The sequence below is a fragment of the Perca fluviatilis genome, chromosome 8, assembly GCF_010015445.1.
Source record: "Perca fluviatilis chromosome 8, GENO_Pfluv_1.0, whole genome shotgun sequence".
Taxonomy (NCBI): domain Eukaryota; kingdom Metazoa; phylum Chordata; class Actinopteri; order Perciformes; family Percidae; genus Perca; species Perca fluviatilis.
Window position 1 is genome coordinate 26,208,026 of NC_053119.1, and position 19,577 is coordinate 26,227,602.

Genomic DNA, 19,577 nt, shown 5'->3' on the forward strand with positions numbered 1-19,577 from the left:
TTCACTTGAGTTTCTGCGCGCGAAAGTCGCCGGACGACACAATCTTCTGAACATAGCCATACTGAGAAATACAGAGAGAGTTGTGTGGAGCTGATAGTCTTAATTAGCTTTGTAGCAACTCATTTGGCAACGGCTTTAAAGGTCCCATGGCATGAAAATGTCACTTTATGAGGTTTTTTAACATTAATATGTGTTCCCCCAGCCTGCCTATGGTCCCCCAGTGGCTAGAAATGGCGATAGGTGTAAACCGAGCCCTGGGTATCCTGCTCTGCCTTTGAGAAAATGAAAGCTCAGATGGGCCGATCTGGAATCTTGCTCCTTATGAAGTCATAAGGATCAAGGTTACCTTCCCTTTCTCTGCTTTGCCCACCCAGAGAATTTGGCCCCCCTATGAGAAAGAGAGAGACATAATGTTTGGTCAAGGCCACACCCCCATCCTCCACCTTGCCCTCCCTCTCTCCTCTTCAATAACATTTAAAGCTACAGACACAGGAATGGCACATACTAAGGAAAGCTCATTGTGGGACTGGCTCTAGTGGCTGTAATTTTGCACCAAGGCTGAATTTCGGGAAAGAGACTTCAGAGACAGTATTAGGGGACCACTAAGGTCTATATAAAAGCATCCAAAAAGCAGCATGTCATGGGACCTTTAATGTGACGGAAGTTCATTAATATCAAAAAGTTATGCACTAAAGCTTTAAAGAACTCATTGGTGGCCTTGGCTATATGTTTAGGATCACTGTCCTGCTGCATTGTCCTACGACTTGGCCACTAAATGTTAAAAAGTCAAGTGTGACACTGTTTGTCCAATATGGTTTAAATAGAGATTTTTGAAGCTAGATAGCCCAGTTCGATGTGATTGTTTAATTTCTAATTCAATGTGTAGAAACACAAAAAGTGTCTTTATACTTTCCCACTGCAGTGTGTGTTGGCTTCCCTCAGGTTGGAGAGGCCTGCCATTGCCTCTGAGTGGTCTGCTGCTCCTTGAGACAGCGAGTGAGGTCCGGTAAGGAGCTGGTAAATAGACAGAGAGAGGTTAAGACCCCTCTCCATCCTGACGTCACTGTTCTGGCTCACACAAACTCCATTTCTATACAGCCACCAGGGGACTGCCAATGTCAGGTTGCCAGGTTCAAATCAATTAAGCACCAAGAGGCAGTAAACCGACGTCACTGGTTACCCCCCCACCGCCCCACTGCTCAGCTACAGCACAATAAGGTGGAAGTCGTATGATGTGAAAAGCCTGAATAGTCAATCTAGGTATTTGACAGACACTAAAAGCTTCTGCACACAAAGGGAACTAAATGCATTTCACATCCTTTTTTCCCCTGACGTTTTTATCATGTTTGCATTTATATGACTAAAACTAATAGATACATGATAAATTCTATTAAAAAGGCTTTTCTGAACTTGAATGAGGCAATACTGTAAAGCAGTAAGATAATTGTAGTGTTTTTCACATAGAACATAGAAGACTGGAGTTCTTTGATGGTGGGTGTGCGTGCGTGCTTACAAAAGGAAAAAGCAGACAGACCGAGAGAAGGTAAGAGAAAGTATTGGAAGCGGTCTGAATGAGTTTCCACAAAGTTAAAGCCTTGTTGAAAGCACATTTTCCACCTCGGCCAGACAAAAGAGTGCAGCAGTTACTAGAACAGAGCTCTCTGTTGTCCTCCAGTCCTTTCTACCTTAATGGCACTCTAGCTGCTGAGGGCCAACAGCTTCTGTAGAAACACAAAACACTGGGCAGTTATAAATATCAGCTGACATTTTGAATGTGGTACCTAGTATTCTAGGAAACAAACAAAAAAGATCAAAAGGATGAAATGTTGAAGTTGCATTGTAACTGCATTTATTTTTCCAATAGATATTCACATTCATAGCAGTTTCACTACAGCAAAGAAACTATTTCATCTCTACCGTCATGAAAGAAAGAAATCACAAAGTGAAAAATCGAGGACGACAAGGTAAAGTGTATCATAGAATAATAAAAAATAAGAGAAAAAAAAAATGTGTACATTAAATTAAGTCAAATGATGCATTCTGATGGGCCTAACGTTACTAATCTAACGTTACTCGTGGAAAACAAATCCAGCTCTTTCCACAGTGACAGGCAAACACAACATTCTGCTTTTCTGCAAATAAAAGGATAACACTTCAAGAGCAAGTAATGCCTTTTAAAGAAAAATGCTGATTCTCTCACGCGTCGATGCGTCCCTTTCTTGTGCTTAAACCGTCAACATCAAAACAGTAGCTTCTGTTGTATCTCATAAAAACAGAAATGCAAAGAAATACATATAGGAGCATATACTTTAAAAGGATACAGTACACAACAATCCATGTTTTTAACACTATAGCTACTGATGCCGGAGGACTGTCAGTCGTAGTTCCAAAACCACCTGGGTGTGTAGTGTGCACTTCTCCCATCGCTGTAGATGTGTTGACATGGAGGATTCATCTCCACCTACTTGTCATGCGTGAGGAAAGACACACACACTTTACAGCTATGTTTTGAATGTAACCGTGCTGCGTGACAATGGGCACAGCACATTAACAGCGACAGGTTTCGTATCAAACATCACAAGATCAATAGCAAAAAGAGAGAGAGAAAACTTTCAAATCGAGGAAAAGTGCCAACTTATTCAGGCGACCGAGTGGAACCGTGGGCCCTCTCTGCTACTACAATAGCTGCTGGTTCTGGCTGACTACTCATAGAGCAGGCCGAACCATACTGGCCTCCCACAGCTCTCTCAGGTCCCTTTTGTCTGCACGCACAAAGCTCAGAACAACAGGGCTGTTGACAGGCTGAGGTGAAGCGATGCGCCTGCTGGCCTGCCATCTGTGGGGACAGGATGGCAGCTAGCTAATGCACGGGATGGAAAAGGGAGTCTTCCCCTGTGTGTCATATTTCACCTCCTCGCCTCGTTTACAGCTACAGTATAGCTTAACAATAACCCCCTTCCTAAGTAGAGGGCCAGATGCTCTCCTGCACCAACGACGTGACCTCTGCCTACTGCAAAACAAAAGGTTGGTTGATACATGAGAGGTCTAATGCTAACAACTTCCCCTCGGTACAACTATTCTATTCTTCTTTCAGCTTTGGTTATCTGCGCCCAAGGCAAGTAAAAATAGAAACGATGGAGGAGATACAGAGTGAGTATTTAAAACTAAATCATCCAGATAGGCATACTAACTGGCATCTTACTGACACAATGTGGTGCTTGAGTTCTGGCTTTACAGGCTGCCACTCGTTTATCGCTCTCAGAAAAGCCACTTCGCTTTCCAAAGTCACGGAGGTTATCCAAAGTGTGGATTGGCCGACGAAAACAATCTCAGAAATACTTCAACGATAACTCTTCTGGCATGTTGCCAGTAGGAACAAAATGTGTTACGAGTACAAAAGAAAGCAGCGCTTACATAAATTGCCCGCACAATAAGGATGAGTAAGACGGCTTGAATCAATCTCCTCATTTCCCTGGTGGTCTTACTTCAGACTGCATACTAGATAGTCAATCATGTTAACCAGCATCTCCGCTTGTACTCCACTAAACCCTGATTTAAGAGAGCGTGAAAGCAGACAAATGCATGTCTGCTAGCAAGCCTCCTGTGGATGTCTTTCCGCACAAAGGCTTATATGAATTGTTGACAGAACAAGTTCTGCTGCCGAGTAGGACGCTGCAGCGATGCAGGGAGGAGTCATTAAAACACAAAGACAAGTTGTCACACAGACGGACCGAAACACACTTCTGACTGACGAAGCAGATATATGTCGTGCGGACGGGCATGCTGACGGGGCAAAAGGCGAGAGAGGAACCATCCGGCAAAGCAGCGTCAGGAATAGACGCTTGTGCTGACTCTCTTTCCTGGTCAGACTAAGACTGTGTGCTGCGGTTGATGTTTAAGAAACCTCGAGAAGTGTCAACACCATGGTCTGCCTGCAGATCTGTCATGATGGCCGACGCGATGCATAAACGTGTTTTGATATGCGTTATGTTTTCCTGTGCGTACTGTATGTGGGTGTGTTAACCAACCGCTCCATGGGTCTGTTTCTTTCTTATATGCCCGTTTGTTTGGTACACAGCACAATATATCACATTAAGGAGAATGTGGACTGAACCATCAAGTAGCAAAAGCTGGCCCTTTGCTATTTTTTTGTTTCCAGGATACAAACTGCTAGGGGTATTAATCATAATGCCAGTGGTGTACAGGGTATAGTCAACAGGAGGCTTGTCCACCAACGGACTTACTATTAAGGTCAAATTAGTCTACATCCTTCGCGTTCCACTTCCGGGGATTGCTCCGGATGCATGTATTTTCCGTTTCTATACGCTTTCTTTGTGTTGGGATTTTAAATTCGGTGGATTAATGAGGACTATTGTTGTCTGCTCCTCAGATATCTGCAGGGTATATTGGGACAGCTAGCTAGACTATCTGTCCAATCGGAGTTTTCTCCCGCACGACTACTTTGCAGCGGCTCCGTGCGGAGCTTAGCGCCGCCCGTGACGATTCTGATTGGTTTAAAGAAATGCCGTTAAACCAGAGCACGTTTTCCCACCATCGCCGAATGCTATGTGGAGTAGCCAGACCCTCCTTCAGCGCGCGTTGGGGGAGGGTCTGGGGCAAAGCGAGACTAAGGTCAAATTACACCTAAAGAGTAGATATACCCCAGTTTGATTATACTGTTTCCCATCAAATACTACTTTAAAGTCATTCTTAACTGACAACACATTGGGGGGATGCTATAAAACACATGCAGAGGTTGGAGTTGGTTCTGACTTGTCACAGGTACACACCCGTTACTCAACAGCCAAGACAAGGACAATACACACACACTCTCACACATGCGCGCACACTCAAACCATGCATGTATGTACACATCTAAAGCAAAGTGTTACAGTACACTTCTTCAATATTCAGTGAGATACTTCACCCTAGCATAAACCGTTTGCAGTGGGTGAAACAAAATGAAAAGGTAAGAGGGCGAAATATGTGATAGATGAAAGGCAAAATATCAGCTGACCTGTCTGGGATTTGCCGCGGTGGATTTTGCGGGATTAAAGCTGATAAAATGTCCTGTGACAAAGAAGGATTAGGAATAATGGGAAAACTGTTCCCTCACATGACAAGTCAGTTCCCTCATCTCCTTTTCTTTCTTTTTTTTTTTTCAGTCAGGTTGCCCCGGGGCATTGTGTATGTTTATGTGCGTGTTGTATGTATAGTGTGTGTGTCGTCACGAGGGTGTGAATGCCTGAAAATACCACACACACACACACACACACACACACACACACACACACACACACACACGATAAACAAAAAGATTGCAGCCAGTAACATGGTTTCAGGCCAGTGACAGCATGGGTCGGCTGATCTAGTTCAGCAATAAGACCCCCGTGGACTTTTCCTAATAATTCAAATCGGCAGGGGTCGTAGGTGTCAGGTGTGTCTGTGAGCGTGTCAACATTTTCTAAAAAAGTGGCAGGCAAAATCCCTGTAAAACAGCAGGTTTCAACGTACAGCATGTTAGAATGTGTACTGTGGTCTGCTGGGACTACAATGTTTACTGTGTTCTCTTTGTGACGGCAGGACAGTGTCAACAACATTTTAGCAGGAAGAACCAAGCTCCCACAAACAACCTCCACCTCTCGATTACTAAAACTACAATACGCGGCGGTTGTGGCAGTCACGCAACTTAACCCCTGCTTGCCTTTTCACCCCGTTGCGTCACTTTTTTGTCTCTGTCTCTGTCATTCGTTCTCTGTACATCTAGTTATATAAGGACACCCTGATTCATTCACTTGAAGCGACTGGGTGCGGATTTGTTGAGGATGTTAAGTGCGTTACACAAAGGCAGTGTGGTTGTTATGAATGAAATGTAAGGGACTACAGATAATAAAGCAGGTTTGAATATGCTCCTGACTTTAAAGAGGAACTTTCCCATGGTCGAAGGCAGTCTAACATAGTAGTAAACATGAACCAAATTCCAGTGTGGAACTGCTCCAAATACAATGAATTGGGAAAGATGGTATTCAGCAGATGACAATGAGCGCACCCAGGGGAATATTCTGAGAACACTACAATAGAACAAAGTTCATTTGGGTGTAAAAAAGAAAAACTTCTGTGGGTCCACAAAATCCCTCATTCTCTCAGTCTCCCATTCACTGTCTATGGAGCAGCTCCAGACTTTATACTTAATGACATTTGAGACTTATTTCTCTGGTTTCTGGCTTTGAGAGAGAGTGTTCACAAATATTGAATTGAACTTTGTTAGGCCATGGAGATAACATATTGGAATTCTTAATTTAGGTGGTGTTCTCCTTTAACAATAACACCCTTAAAGCTGCAGTAGGCAGAAAGCAAAAACAAAAACAAAAAAAGCCAGCATTTTAAGTGCATTTTGTGATTGGCTAAAGTCTCCCGTCACGGTCTAGATTTTCTAAAGCTTAAATACAGAGCCAAGCGGAGGCGCAGGAGTCTTGTCTTCTCTCAGACCACTTGAATTACAATATGCTAAAAGGTTATTATGGAATATTTGCCCAAACGATGCCAAAAATATACTGCCTACCACAGCTTTAACTCAGGAAAAAAAAAAAAAGAGCAACAGAGAGTGAAAAGCTAATGGGAAAGACAAATCCCTTTTTAACAAGGTCTCAGGCAACAACAAAAAATGACAAAAAATAAGATGTTAAAATTGTGTTATTGGACCACATAACGTAGATGTGTGGCGGGAGTCAGTGTGGTGACTGTGTGTGATGGGACTGTGTTAATCAAACGCACATAAACGCACACACACACACACACACACACACACACAATCGCTCTCCCACACACACTCCTCGAAGGTCCCCAGTGACATGCTCCCCTTTAAATTAAAACATAACAGTTAAAAGTAAAGTAATACTCTAATACTCTAAACTATATATATATATATATAGCAGGTTAATATAACTATGCTTGTCTCCATGGTAACTAGGTTGAGAGACAGCCATTCTAGGATCGGAGGAGGCAGGTAGGACTGTTGTAAGAGAGGCTGAAGATAATACTGCCATATCTTCGTGGTAAGAAGACGAGTGTGAGACTACCATGCTAGTGGGGTAGTAGGGCGATAGCCATGTGAAGACCGTCGTGAACCAGTTGTCATGCTAACAACGGCGTGGTAGCGTCACACTGAGATGAGGGTTGAGGGCTGGGGATATGGCAGTGAGATGTGTCCGTGATCACTCAGGGCCGGAGGCCGCTGCCATCTTCCCACCCTCGCGGCCGTTCACTGCGGACGTTGCGGCACCTCACGTTCTCTTCCTGGCCACCTCCGCGTCCTGGCACTCAACGGCCGACAGCGCTATCAGCATCTGGGCGGCATAGTAGGTGGCCATGATGATGGCACGCGAATGGGGCACGGGGAAGCAGAACTTGTTGACGGCGATGGTCAGGTCGGAGACCATGAAGAGCACGGCACCCAGGCAGGAGCACAGCTTGGTCCAGGTCCACAGGTCGTTGGTCAGCTGCAGGCCTGCGATGGCCCTCCAGCCCATGAAGCCGATCAGAGCGATGTACACGGCCACCAGGTAGGTGAAGGGGCCAGACAGGTAGGGGTAGAGCAGCATGTAGCTCACAGAGGACACCGCAGTGATCACCAGGCCAGCAGACACGTTAACAGGCTTCATCCCAAAGGCAGATGAGTAGAGGATGTGGGTGATGGCAAACATCAGAAGGCCTGCAGGACATACATATATAAATATATGTATTATTTAAATCTAAATGCAATCCTACAGAGTAGCATCCTGTAAAATAAGGCTTGAAGCATGACACCAGATGAGGTAAAAAAAGAAAAAAGAAAGATCATTTACACTACCGGTCAAAAGTTTTAACCTGACTCCGCCAGATGGATTGCTTCGCATTTGCTCGGCATGTCCATCTGGGAACTTTCCGTTGGAGAACTTTTGGGAAGGGGCGAAAATACTGGTTAGCTGATTGGATAAACCATCTGTCTATTGTGGTGATAGACGGGCCAAATCAGCCAATCAGATCAAACTCTTGCCGAAACCAGTCGGGAGAAGAGCAAAAACATCTTTTCCTCCGAGAAAAGCCTCCTGTGTTTTTTTGCTCTTCTTTCAATGAAGGAATACTTTCTAATTCGGATAAAACTTGCGCGACAGCTACGCTCATCTCATCCGTGGAAGCTGCCATGTTGTTTAGATTGAACAGTTGCTTCTTGTTGCGTCACACTGAAAACCAAAAGCTGATTGGTCGGTCGTTTGGCGAACGGCTCCAAATTTTCTCTATCTCAAAGATGCCAGCCTGATCTGCGAGTAGAAAACTGGAGCTCGCGAGATCAGGACGGTCTCACGAGACTACAAAAGTTTGGGGGTCACTTAGAAATTTCCATTCCACTCCATTACAGACAGAATACCAGCTGAGATCATTTGCATTGGTTTTTTTTTTTAACCAGGGCAGCAGTTTTCAGATTACATTATGTGCTTGCAAAAGGGTTCTCCAATGTTTTCTCAGTCATCCTTTTAAAATGATATCAGATTAGTAAACAGAATGTAATGGAACATTGGATGAATGGTTGCTGATAATGGGCAATGTAGATATTGCATTAACGATCCGCCACTTCTTTCTACAACAGTCAAGAACCCTTTTGCAATTATGTAAGCACATAATGTAATCTGAAAACTGTTGCCCTGATTAAAAAAAACAATGCAACTGATCTCAGCTGGTATTCTGTCTGTAATGGAATGGAATGGAAATTTATAAGCGACCCCAAACTTTTGACCGGTAGTGTATGTTCATTACAACTTGATTATTACATTTGTAGTTTTGGCCAGTGTTTCTATTGGTTATGGTCACATTGTAACTGATTTTATTTGTTGATAAAACACATTTAATTATTTCTCTAATCTGTTTGTTTAAAACATCTATGATTAACTGTCCGCTTATTATTTTTTTGCCTCTTTTTTTTTTTTTATAGCATTGTCTTTTCCAGCTGCAATGATGCTATTACCAAAAGCAACGATGGTCAAAACTACAAAAATAAGGCCCAAATTGAAGGAAAAACAAACAAACAATGAGACAATTGTAACAAAGCGACTCAGTGTAGGAGGTTTTCTCTTTACCGTGGACGAAGTAGCCCTGCTCCTGCCAGATGAGAAAGGCATCACCCAGAGCAGAAAAGATGAGGCCAGCCAAGATCTTGCGGGCATTGGAGTGAGCACCGAGGAAGCTGAACCCATGTGCCAGTAAAAACACCCAGAGGCAGAAGATGGGTAGACATTTGATAAGTGCGCTGAACCAGGATGGGCTTGAGGTGGGCAGCCACAGGACAAAGTATACACAGGTTGCCTTAAAGAATGGCACCAGCTTGGGGCCTTCACTCTTGACCTGAAAGCAGATTAAATATTTTCATTATAAATTTAGTCATAACTGGTTACACTTACATGAGGTGATTCTATTCAGTGAGCAATGTGACACTGTTGTCATTCTGCCTTAAACTATATTTATTAAAAGGGGCTTTTATCTCAAGGCTTGAGATATATCACAGGAAGCAAAAACCTCTTAACAGTTCATCTGTGATTAAAAGGGGAAACATAAGTAGCAAACTGTAAGTACTTCTGCTTGTTTGGGAGAGTGGTTTGAGTTAGGACTGGAACAGTCTTCAGGCTGTGTGGTCACTAGTTTACATCGCTGTGTCAGACATGCACGTGTTTTGTGGCTGAAGTGAAACAGCAAGTAGAAGGGGAAATGCAAAAGGCTCCACGCTGTTTCTCTGACTCCCTGTAACCTTTTCTTCTCTTTTTTTGACTCTCTCCCCCATCTTGTTTTTGTTTCTCCTCTCCTTCCTCTGCTTCACCTTCTTCTTCGGATCTCATGTTCCTGAGAACTGTGCAGCATATTCAAGTCTCAATTTCGTCTTTCACGCTGCGTTACCGGTCATATTTCTTTCTGTCTAAAGACACGAGGCCTAATAGGGTCACAAAAATAAAAAAACAGGGCTAGAAAGAGGTTTCACAACACCTCTAGAATGACCACCCACCTATGGTTCTGAGAATTGCTCTCGCTAAACGCGCCACCCCCCCCCCATCGAATCAAAATGAATGGAAAGACCTGTGTTTTTGCCCCACCGTCTAATGCTTGAGTCAACAGTGTTGAACAGTTGAATCTAAATGATGAATATTACTGTTTTTGTCAAATAATCACCTACCGTCGCTGCTGTAATATCTGATGTAATTCTTCTTCTCCGATACATTGCATTACAGTCTTACATCAAGAAGGCCTCATTGCATGGTGAAATTCATAAACTGGTCTACAGTGGATATAATGGTTTTCATTCTCTCGGGCTCAGCCGAGTTCTCCTGGTCAGTGTCTTGTACCTGAATGAGATTGCCGGGGGTTTTGCGACACGGTATCGTCTCGGCTGTAACTTACTCCACTCACGTTGATTGAGGCCTCAGTTTGCCTGCAGGGACACTTAAAGGGGAACTATGCAGGTTTTTTTTTTAGCTTAATTTACCTTAACTGAACAGCTTCGGAGTCATTGGAATGGTTATATGACTTTTTCTTGTTGAATGGTGGTCGTCTCGCTCCACCCTAGCGCCTTTGAGCGGAAAAACCACCCTTGCAACTTTGGGTCGGCGAGTTGCCCGGCCTCAGCGTCAGGAAGTATCTTGTGATATCAGGTCTCGTGATGTAACGAATTGCTTCGCGGCACTGCACACATACGCCCGTTCAGGAACCGGCTAGCAAGGTAGCGATGGGAGTTTTTCACACTATCGTCATGGCTGAGCCGGCTAAAAAGAAGCAGAAAGCTAGGAAAGCATTGCTGGAGGAACAGAGAAAGAGGAAACGGCAGATTGACCGAGCGAGGACTCAGACACGAGTAAACATAGGAGCTGTCAAATATCTATTCCGAAGCTGTAGGGGGAGCTCTATAGAGAAACCATTAGCAAAAAGCGAGAAATGGCCAAAACTACATCCTTTAAGGGGACATTAGCCACGTCTATGAGCCCTGCGTGACGGTCAGCTGTCGCCAGCATGAAATAACACAACATACCGCTTCATTTGGGAGGCTGTGTGAATGAATGCAGACTTAGGGTTCACTAGAGTTTAGATCACTGGAGGAGAGATGGGAGGATACGAGTAAAGACAGAGAATAGGAGGACGAAGACGGGGGTCACAGTGCAACAGGGAAAGGGTTGAAAAGACTGTGGGCTGCTTTTTGATGTCCCAAGTGACTATTTTCCAGTGGCCCTTTTGCAACCCTCTCCACAAACATTCTGTGGTAAAGTAAAATGATTCGAATAAGCAATGCTCCGATTGCAATATTCACAAAAGAATAAGTAAGTAGGGGCAGACAAGAAGAAGCAGGAGGAAACATGGGGAAGCGAAGCTTTAGGGGAGGGGCACAGTGAGCGGGTTGGCGTTACAAGCATTCAGATGACAGTCGGATTTGGGATTGGACAAGTGAGTTGGGGGGGAGAGGGGAGAAGGAGAGGAGGTGAGAGAAAACGAGGGGTCACTCTAGTTCATATGGTTTATGCAACCTGGAGGAGTGGAGGAAGGCGGAGGGCCTGATTGTACAACCGCTCCATAAAATAGCGAGCCAAATTACCGTACAGGATTCAGTCAAAATGTCTGACCTTAAGCCTGCCCTGGTGTAGTTGATTTGATTAACACAGCTGGAAAACAATTTAGGCTAACACACAAGTTCACACACGGTCACAAGCGTGTTGAGACAAAAAACACAAGCTTGGTTGTGGTTGTTATCTAATGTCTTTTAAGCTTTATGTCCCGCATCATAGAGTGACCAAAACAGCATTACTTCATCTGTGAAATATTGCCAAGTTAATTCATATGTTTCTCTTCCATCCTTCAAAAAATTAAAAATTAAATTTAAAAAAAGAAGCCACAATGTACTCACTATCTTGCTTCCTCCAAAAGAAACTCAACAGTGAGGCCTTATCACTCAAGTTTAGGCTGAACTATGCTAGCTCTCTGCATCATTAAGATCTGATTGAAGAGCATATTAAGCTCTAAAATGACTCAGGACTGGCAAAGAATGCAGACACCCTGTTGTTTGGTGTGCCTTCATGTTAACTCAGATGTTCCACTGTGGGTTGTTGTTTTTTTTGGTACCTGTTCAGAGCCAGAAACATTTCATTTTCAACTATGCTCCCAAAGTGTGGATAACCATTTCCAAATATATCAGGGATTTTAGTGAACAATTTAAAGTGACAGCTTACATCGTTATTAACTAGTGCTTTAACGTGCTATGTTTCACCATCGCTGTACCAGTAATTAGTTTGTCTTTTCAGCGAGATTTTTTTGGTGTGTACTTGTTTATATTTCCATGGCTTCTTTCTGACACTGTGTGTTTCATTTTCTAATTTATAATTGGTCTTACACAAACATAGGGCAGTTTCAGTCTTTTTCTTGTAACGTTTGAGCTGTCTACCAAAAGTGGCACAAAAAAAAAAAAGGAAGAACAGGTTTACCACCATCATAAGATCCCAGAGGGTGATCTGACAAGGCTGAGATAAGTATCAAAATAAGCTGCTATAGTGGCTTTAGTTTTAAGTCGTTTTTTTTTTTAAATACAATTATATTTTGCTTTTTGCTTACATATACAATTGAGATATTGTCATGTCTCGTCCAGAGGAATCTCCCCACTAATGCAAAACTAAAGCTAGGTGTATAATGTGAATGCACTCCTCTTCTCTCCATTATTTACTTTCAATGGCCTTCATAAAACAAATAGGTACCTAAAAAATCATGTGTGTGTGTGTGTCTCTCTCTCTGTCTATCCCATTACGGTCAAATGGGTGCCAAGCAGAGGAGATAAAACTGGCAGGACTCTCAGACTAGCAAATATTATAACGCTGTGTATCAGGCCCCCGGTGACTTCTTAAGCACAGGACACCAAAAAACACAACATATTGCTGCTGTACTGTCAGGATCATTACACAGATAGAGCCTTTCTATTATTTAACAGCATACAGTGAAAGAATAGGTTACTTTGCCTGAGACCAGTAGGCCAAGCCACAATGATAGTTAGGCTCAATGATCCCTGATCACAAACATTATTTTATTTATTAGCAATTATTTGTGTGTGTGTGTGTGTGTGTGTGTGTGTGTGTGTGTGTGTGGGGAGATAATAGGAGATTTGGAGGGTGAACACAGATTTCAGGGAGGAAGGTGGGAGAAAGACTTCCATAACCTTTGGTCCTATTCATGCTGCGTTTGAGCCATACTTTGCACTTTCCCTTTTTCACTGTTGTTAATGTTAACTTACTGTATCTAGATAATAAGAAAATGACTGTGAGTAGGAGAGAGACATGCCCCAAATCATTAAAAAGCGGCTCTTTCAAATCTTCCAAGTAATGTTTATTTCATTGTATCATTAGCTGGACTGAAATCTCCAACAGTGTTGAACAGTTCTGAATCTAAATTATGAATATTGCAGTTTTTTGTCAAATAATCACCTACCGTCGCTGCTGTAATATCTGATGCAATTCTTCTTCTCTGATACATTGCATTACAGTCTTACATCAAGAAGGCCTCATTGCATGGTGAAATTCATAAACTGGTCTACAGTGGATATAATGGTTTTCATTCTCTCGGGCTCAGCCGAGTTCTCCTGTTCAGTGTCTTGTACCTGAATGAGATTGCCGGGGGTTTTGCGACACGGTATCGTCTCGGCTGTAACTTACTCCACTCACGTTGATTGAGGCCTCAGTTTGCCTGCAGGGACACTTAAAGGGGAACTATGCAGTTTTTTTTTTAGCTTAATTTACCTTAACTGAAAAGCTTCGGAGTCATTGGAATGGTTATATGACTTTTTTCTTGTTGAATGGTGGTCGTCTCGCTCCCCCCTAGCGCCTTTGAGCGGAAAAAACACCCAGGTATATGTAAGGAGATAACATAGATGCAGGCTAATTATTGCTAACTAAAATGCTAGTTAACATCAGTAATTAAACCTAAAACGCTAATGTAAGAACAAACTGCCTGCGAGCTTCTCCTGTACTATACGGTAATTCCTCTACTATGCGACAGTAAGTCGCTTGGTTATGACACAATCGTTAGTCTATTTTTACAAAAAGGTCTGCTACGGAGCCATAACGTGAGGTACAAGGTAATGGAGCCTTTAATACATTGTCGTGTTTCTTTAGAAATGAACAATGGACAAATAGAGTCTTTAAACGCTTCAGATGTAAAGTTATTCGCTGTCAAAGTGACGTCAAAATGAATGGCAGTCAATGGAATGCTAACGGCGGGTGATGCTTGTTAGCATCAAAATGGCGCCATAGGAGCTACGCATTCCAGACGCTCGCTTACCCCCTTGAGTTTTTCACACTATCGTCATGGCTGAGCCGGCTAAAAAGAAGCAGAAAGCTAGGAAAGCATCGTCGGAGGAACAGAGAAAGAGGAAACCGCAGATTGACCGAGCGAGGACTCAGATACAAGTAAACATAGGAGCTGCCAAATATCTATTCCGAAGCTGTAGGGGGAGCTCTATAAAGAAACCCGCGAGCAAAAAGGAGAAGAAATGGCCAAAACTGCATAACGCCCCTTTAAGGGGACATTAGTGACGGCTATGAGCCCTGTGTGACAGTCAGCTTTCGCCAGCATAAAATAACATAACATACTGCTTCATTTGGGAGGCAAATGAAATGGATCACTGCACTATCATCTTGCCATCCGAATGATCACATTAAAAATAAAGGCTGTTTGCAGGAGAGCTGTAGCACATGCTGACTGGCTGCTAACACCTGCCTCTGTCCTCTGTAAAGAATAATATAGTAAATGATTGGCTGCATTTGCATGGTCACTGACAAGCGGTAGTTTCTGTTGTTGCTGGAATGGACAACACAATGGAATGGCTGCCTTTTCCAAGGTACCAAACAAACAAACAATTTTCTACAAATTATTTCAAAGTAACTACAAATCAATGTACGTTTCAAGCTAACAATACGGTAAATACATTTTACTATTTATTCTATTTATCTGTGTCTATGTACGTTTCCCCCTGTCCCTTGCTGCTGCAACAGTGTGAATTTCCCCATTGTGGGATTAATAAAGGATTTAGAATCTTGAAACTTGAAAACAAATGATGCAGAATCACTTGAAAAAAGCTGACTACCATATTGCAACATGACATAATGGCTTTTTGCGTCAACATACACGCCACTTTCCTAAAGTCAAATGGCGTGTTATCTGTACGCATTTTGAGCTTTCCACGTGTATGTCTACGCTGTATACAGCGGATGTAAACATACACACCACGTGGAGTCGCCACGTGGCGTGCTGTCGCGAGAACGTGCCGTGCTAGCGTGAGAACAACGTCACACGCGTGAAAGAAAAAAATAAAAAATAAATAAAAAAAGGTTGGGTTTAGGAAAAGAACATTGGGAAAGGCTTTAGTATAAAAATACGAAAAAACACAACGGTGACCAACGTCCACACGCTTAGGAAAACAATAAACGGATGAGTTTAGGAAAAGAACATTGGGGAAGGCTTTATTAAAAAATAAATAAATAAAACGGTTGATAAACACCACACGCAGGACCCGATGCCGGCTCTCCTGGGTGAAAGTCCTGTGGTTTACCCATCCACCACGCCAACCATCCTCCCTCCGCAGACTTCCGTCCTTTCATACTACTCGCGCGGCGATAATTCACGCCGTAATGTAGGTCAATGGAGGCCAAACAGCGTTGATAAACACGCTAAAAGCGATTATGCGTCTTGATAACACGCCAAAATGGCATACGAATTGGCGTGTCATACATACGCCACTTTATGAGATCAGTCTGCATATAATGCATTATGTGTGTGAAAACAAAATACAAAATTAGCAATGAATATCATAACATGTTAACAAATGTTCACACTTTTGTACCCGACCAAACTATCAGCCACTTGAGCCCAAACTCGTCTTGTAACTGCAGTACAGGAAAAAAACCAAGACGCTGATAGCCGCTAATACTTCTTCACCAACCATAAAGCAAAAAAAAAGCACTGCATTGAAGCATTGAATGCCATCCAGCCAGGGTGAACTTCTATTCAATTTTTCCGGGTCATTCTAGGTCATACGCTAGCCGAGTGTGAGAAACATGATACACGTAAACAAATAAAAAAGAACCTGTAAAGTCTTGTGTACACCATTTGGAAGAGGGGAACTGTAACATAAGTATGATCCTGGCAGGCACAGCTGGCATTTGAGTCATATGACAAGTTATTTCTATGTAGCATAACACAACAACACTGCTGTTGGAAGGATCCCTCTTACAGTTGCTTTAACTCCAAGGATAACTTGAGGTCAGTTGCAGATGAGCAGTACAGCACAGTACAATATATGCAGGTGTTCTTCCACACAAAGGAAAACTAAAAGTTGGGTAATCTTTTCTAAATGTATCTTTTTAACATCACCTTTTTGCTGAACTATATAAAGTTTTTAAAGTGAGTGTAGGACCACAATGGAAATAAGTTTGTAACTTTCTTGTGTTATCCTCGACAGTTCTGATAAATGTACAATGTCACTGTGTTGGCATTTTTGTTATGCATTTATTTCTGTCACTGTCTAATAAATCAATCAATCAATGTAATACTTAGTGCAGTAAAAAAAAATTGGGACAAGGGACAATAGTCACAACTCAAAAAACATTTAATTTAGAAAAGCCAAAAAGCGAAGTGAAGTGACCTACAGCAGGTGCAAAGTCCACATTAGTTAAAGTGCAGGTGGCTGACTCTAGATAATCTGTAAAGGACAAAAGTTGATAAATTCCCTTAAGAGCAGTCCACCAAAAGTCTGTTCACCAGATGTTATGGAGTGTGGCAGTCTTTATAAAAACCTAGTTTTAAAATCAGACATAAAAAAGCCTAAATATAGCTGCTTTTTAAGTAGATGTACTAAGGCCAATTTAAAGGTCCCATGGCATGAAAATTTCACTTTATGAGGTTTTATTCCGAGCCCTGGGTATCCTGCTCTGCCTTTAAGAAAATGAAAGCTCAGATGGGCCGATCTGGAATCTTGCTCCTTATGAGGTCATAAGGAGCAAGGTTCCCTCCCCTTTCTCTGCTTTGCCCGTCCAGAGAATTTGGCCCGCCCATGAGAGAGAGAGAGAGAGAGACATCATGGCTTTCAAACAAGCAAAGTGGCAGTTGGTCAAGGCCACACACCCCCCCCCCCCCACACCCACCCTCCCTCCTCCTCAATAGCTACAGACACAGAAATGGCACATCCTAAGGAAAGCTCATTGTGGGACTGGCTCTAGTGGCTGTAATTCTGCACCAAGGCTGAATTTCGGGAAAGAGACTTCAGATACAGTATTAGGGGACCACTAAGGTCTATATAAAAGCATCCAAAGAGCACCATGTCATGGGACCCTATATAGCAAAATTATGATGATTAATTGGCTTTTGTTTACAATGGTTGTTTCCTGATGATCAAAAAGTCAATATCATTTGCTTGCCCACTTTTGTTCTTTCAAATAAGAGGGAGAAGATGTGTGTCCTACTATGCTGTCCAACAGTGTTTGGACTCAGCATGGCTCCCTTTCACTATAATACTGTGGCAAAGGCGTTATAAGCTTTATAGTTAAGCAACCCCAGAACCCGCACAGCATCATCATCATCATCATCATCATCATCATCATCATCATCATCATCATCATCACTAAGGCAACCAGTTTGTATGGCAAGCATTCCTCCACACAGACTCCTCTCACTGCAACCACAGAGGCTACATGTCAGGGTTTACTACAGGCCAAATTGGCCCCTGCAAATGGGGTAAAATTTCATAGCAGCTCTGTCAAAGTAATAGGATGCTAGGGCCGGTTAAATTATGCATGTAGCTGTCACTTTATTTTTTGGTCAAAATGGCCAATTTCCTGTAGTGGCACTTGGGTCAATTATGTAGCAAATGGATAGGCAAAACAATATAGTCTATGTAGGATATATGCATAGCTACAGCAAAGGAGATGAGAAGAAAAGCAGCCAAAGCAGAGCACTGCTCGACGCATGCGTTACTGGAGGAAAGGGAAAGAGGAAAAAAAAAAAAGAAGACAAAAAAGGTCGTCACATGATAGGTTTTCGTTTTCGTCAGGGGCTGCTTTTGGGAAATTTGTGAAAACGTCTGTTCGTGTAATATATTATATACTGTCTATGGTAATATCGAGACGGAAACAGCGTTAACAGTCGCTGCTTAAACGTGTCAAGGAAACGGCTACGCTGAACAAAAGTTCCTGCTTTACGCATTCAGAGGTACATTGTGAATAACGAAGCAATAAGTCGCTGACTAGCCTAAAACCTGGGCGTCCGAGGGCACCAGGCTGAACATGTTCTCAGCGAACATAACGTTACATTCTTATTTACTGCTAATTCTCACCTAAATGAGCATGCACTGGCCTTCGAATACAAAGTATGACATGATATGCTATGAATAACGCAAATAATAAATAACAGTGAATTAGTAACTCGAGGCAGTCGATAATGAACGTATAAATTATTGATAGAAACATTAATACGGATGGATCATTTTATCTTCAAGTGTTGTTACCATGTAGCTAAACTAGCTACCCCTACCGCTCCTGTTTAGTGTGGGAAAAATACCAACGCTGGTTTGAAACAGATACTCACTACTGTTACCGGAGAAACCATGTCTCCCTCGGTGGTGTCCGTGCCGGTGGGAAAGGTCTTTAATATCAAAATTTGGCTTGGGTCCTCCTGTTAAGTTGTACTGTATGAGGGAAGCCGATTGTTTTGTCCTCGCTCTTGTGGGCGGTCCGACGTCCACTAGGAGGTGAGAGACCAGCCGTTACGTGGGCAGGGCATTCTCTGTTGACCAATAGGAGCAGAGAGTGCTCGTAACGGGGGCGGGTCAAGACGCGAGGGGCGCCCGGATAGGAGGAGTCGGTCTGCTGTTTACATATCGGAGCAGATGGCCTTTATTTACATCATACAGCAATAGAGCTCGTTGGTAACATTTGTTTCGGGCTTATTATTGAGTGTGCACCGACAATCCTTTGTTTAATGGGTCAGATTAGGCGTTAGAAATCAGGCAAAAAGCTTCGTAAACATCTCTAAGAGATAAAAACGATGCTCTAATAAAACAGAGTGCTGATTGCATACAAAAATACATTGCTATTACATTGCTATCAATACAGTGTTGATCTTCTGTCTGATTTTGCTTCAGTTTGATCTCTCCACTGATCTTGTCTCAGATCAGGCGTTACCAAACGTTTTCCGTAAAATCTGAAAGATAATACATTTATAAAAATGCTCTTCAATTTGAATTAAGTGGTATGAGTGCACTGAATTAAATGGAATTGTGAGCCTGTGGTACAGCCTAACATACAATTTTGCTTCTAAATCTGCATTCATAATTGAATATATTTCCTCTCTCTCTCTCTCTCTCTCTCACTCTCTCTCTCTCTCTGTGTCTTAGCTGTTTTTTTACTTTACTGCTATATTTTAAATGAATGAAATTAAATCACATTTTACATAAACGTAGACCATGAGTTATTAAGACATCGGAATAGAATTACTTAACTCTATTCCTCAATTCTATTCCGATGTCTTAATAAAAA

The 19,577-nt window shown here is 42.6% G+C and overlaps 1 protein-coding gene across 1 annotated transcript; it reads right to left on the minus strand.

Annotated features, from left to right (window-relative positions):
- Window positions 1-1,819: 1,819 nt before the first annotated feature.
- On the minus strand, window positions 1,820-18,772 carry tmem86a (transmembrane protein 86A). Its single transcript, XM_039807654.1, has 3 exons — window positions 18,628-18,772; window positions 9,114-9,378; window positions 1,820-7,711 (listed from the first exon to the last, which is right to left on the minus strand). The coding sequence occupies exons 1-3, from the start codon at window positions 18,646-18,648 to the stop codon at window positions 7,284-7,286; spliced, it is 714 nt and encodes a 237-aa protein (XP_039663588.1). The 5' UTR covers window positions 18,649-18,772; the 3' UTR covers window positions 1,820-7,283.
- Between the last annotated feature and the right edge of the window lie 805 nt (window positions 18,773-19,577).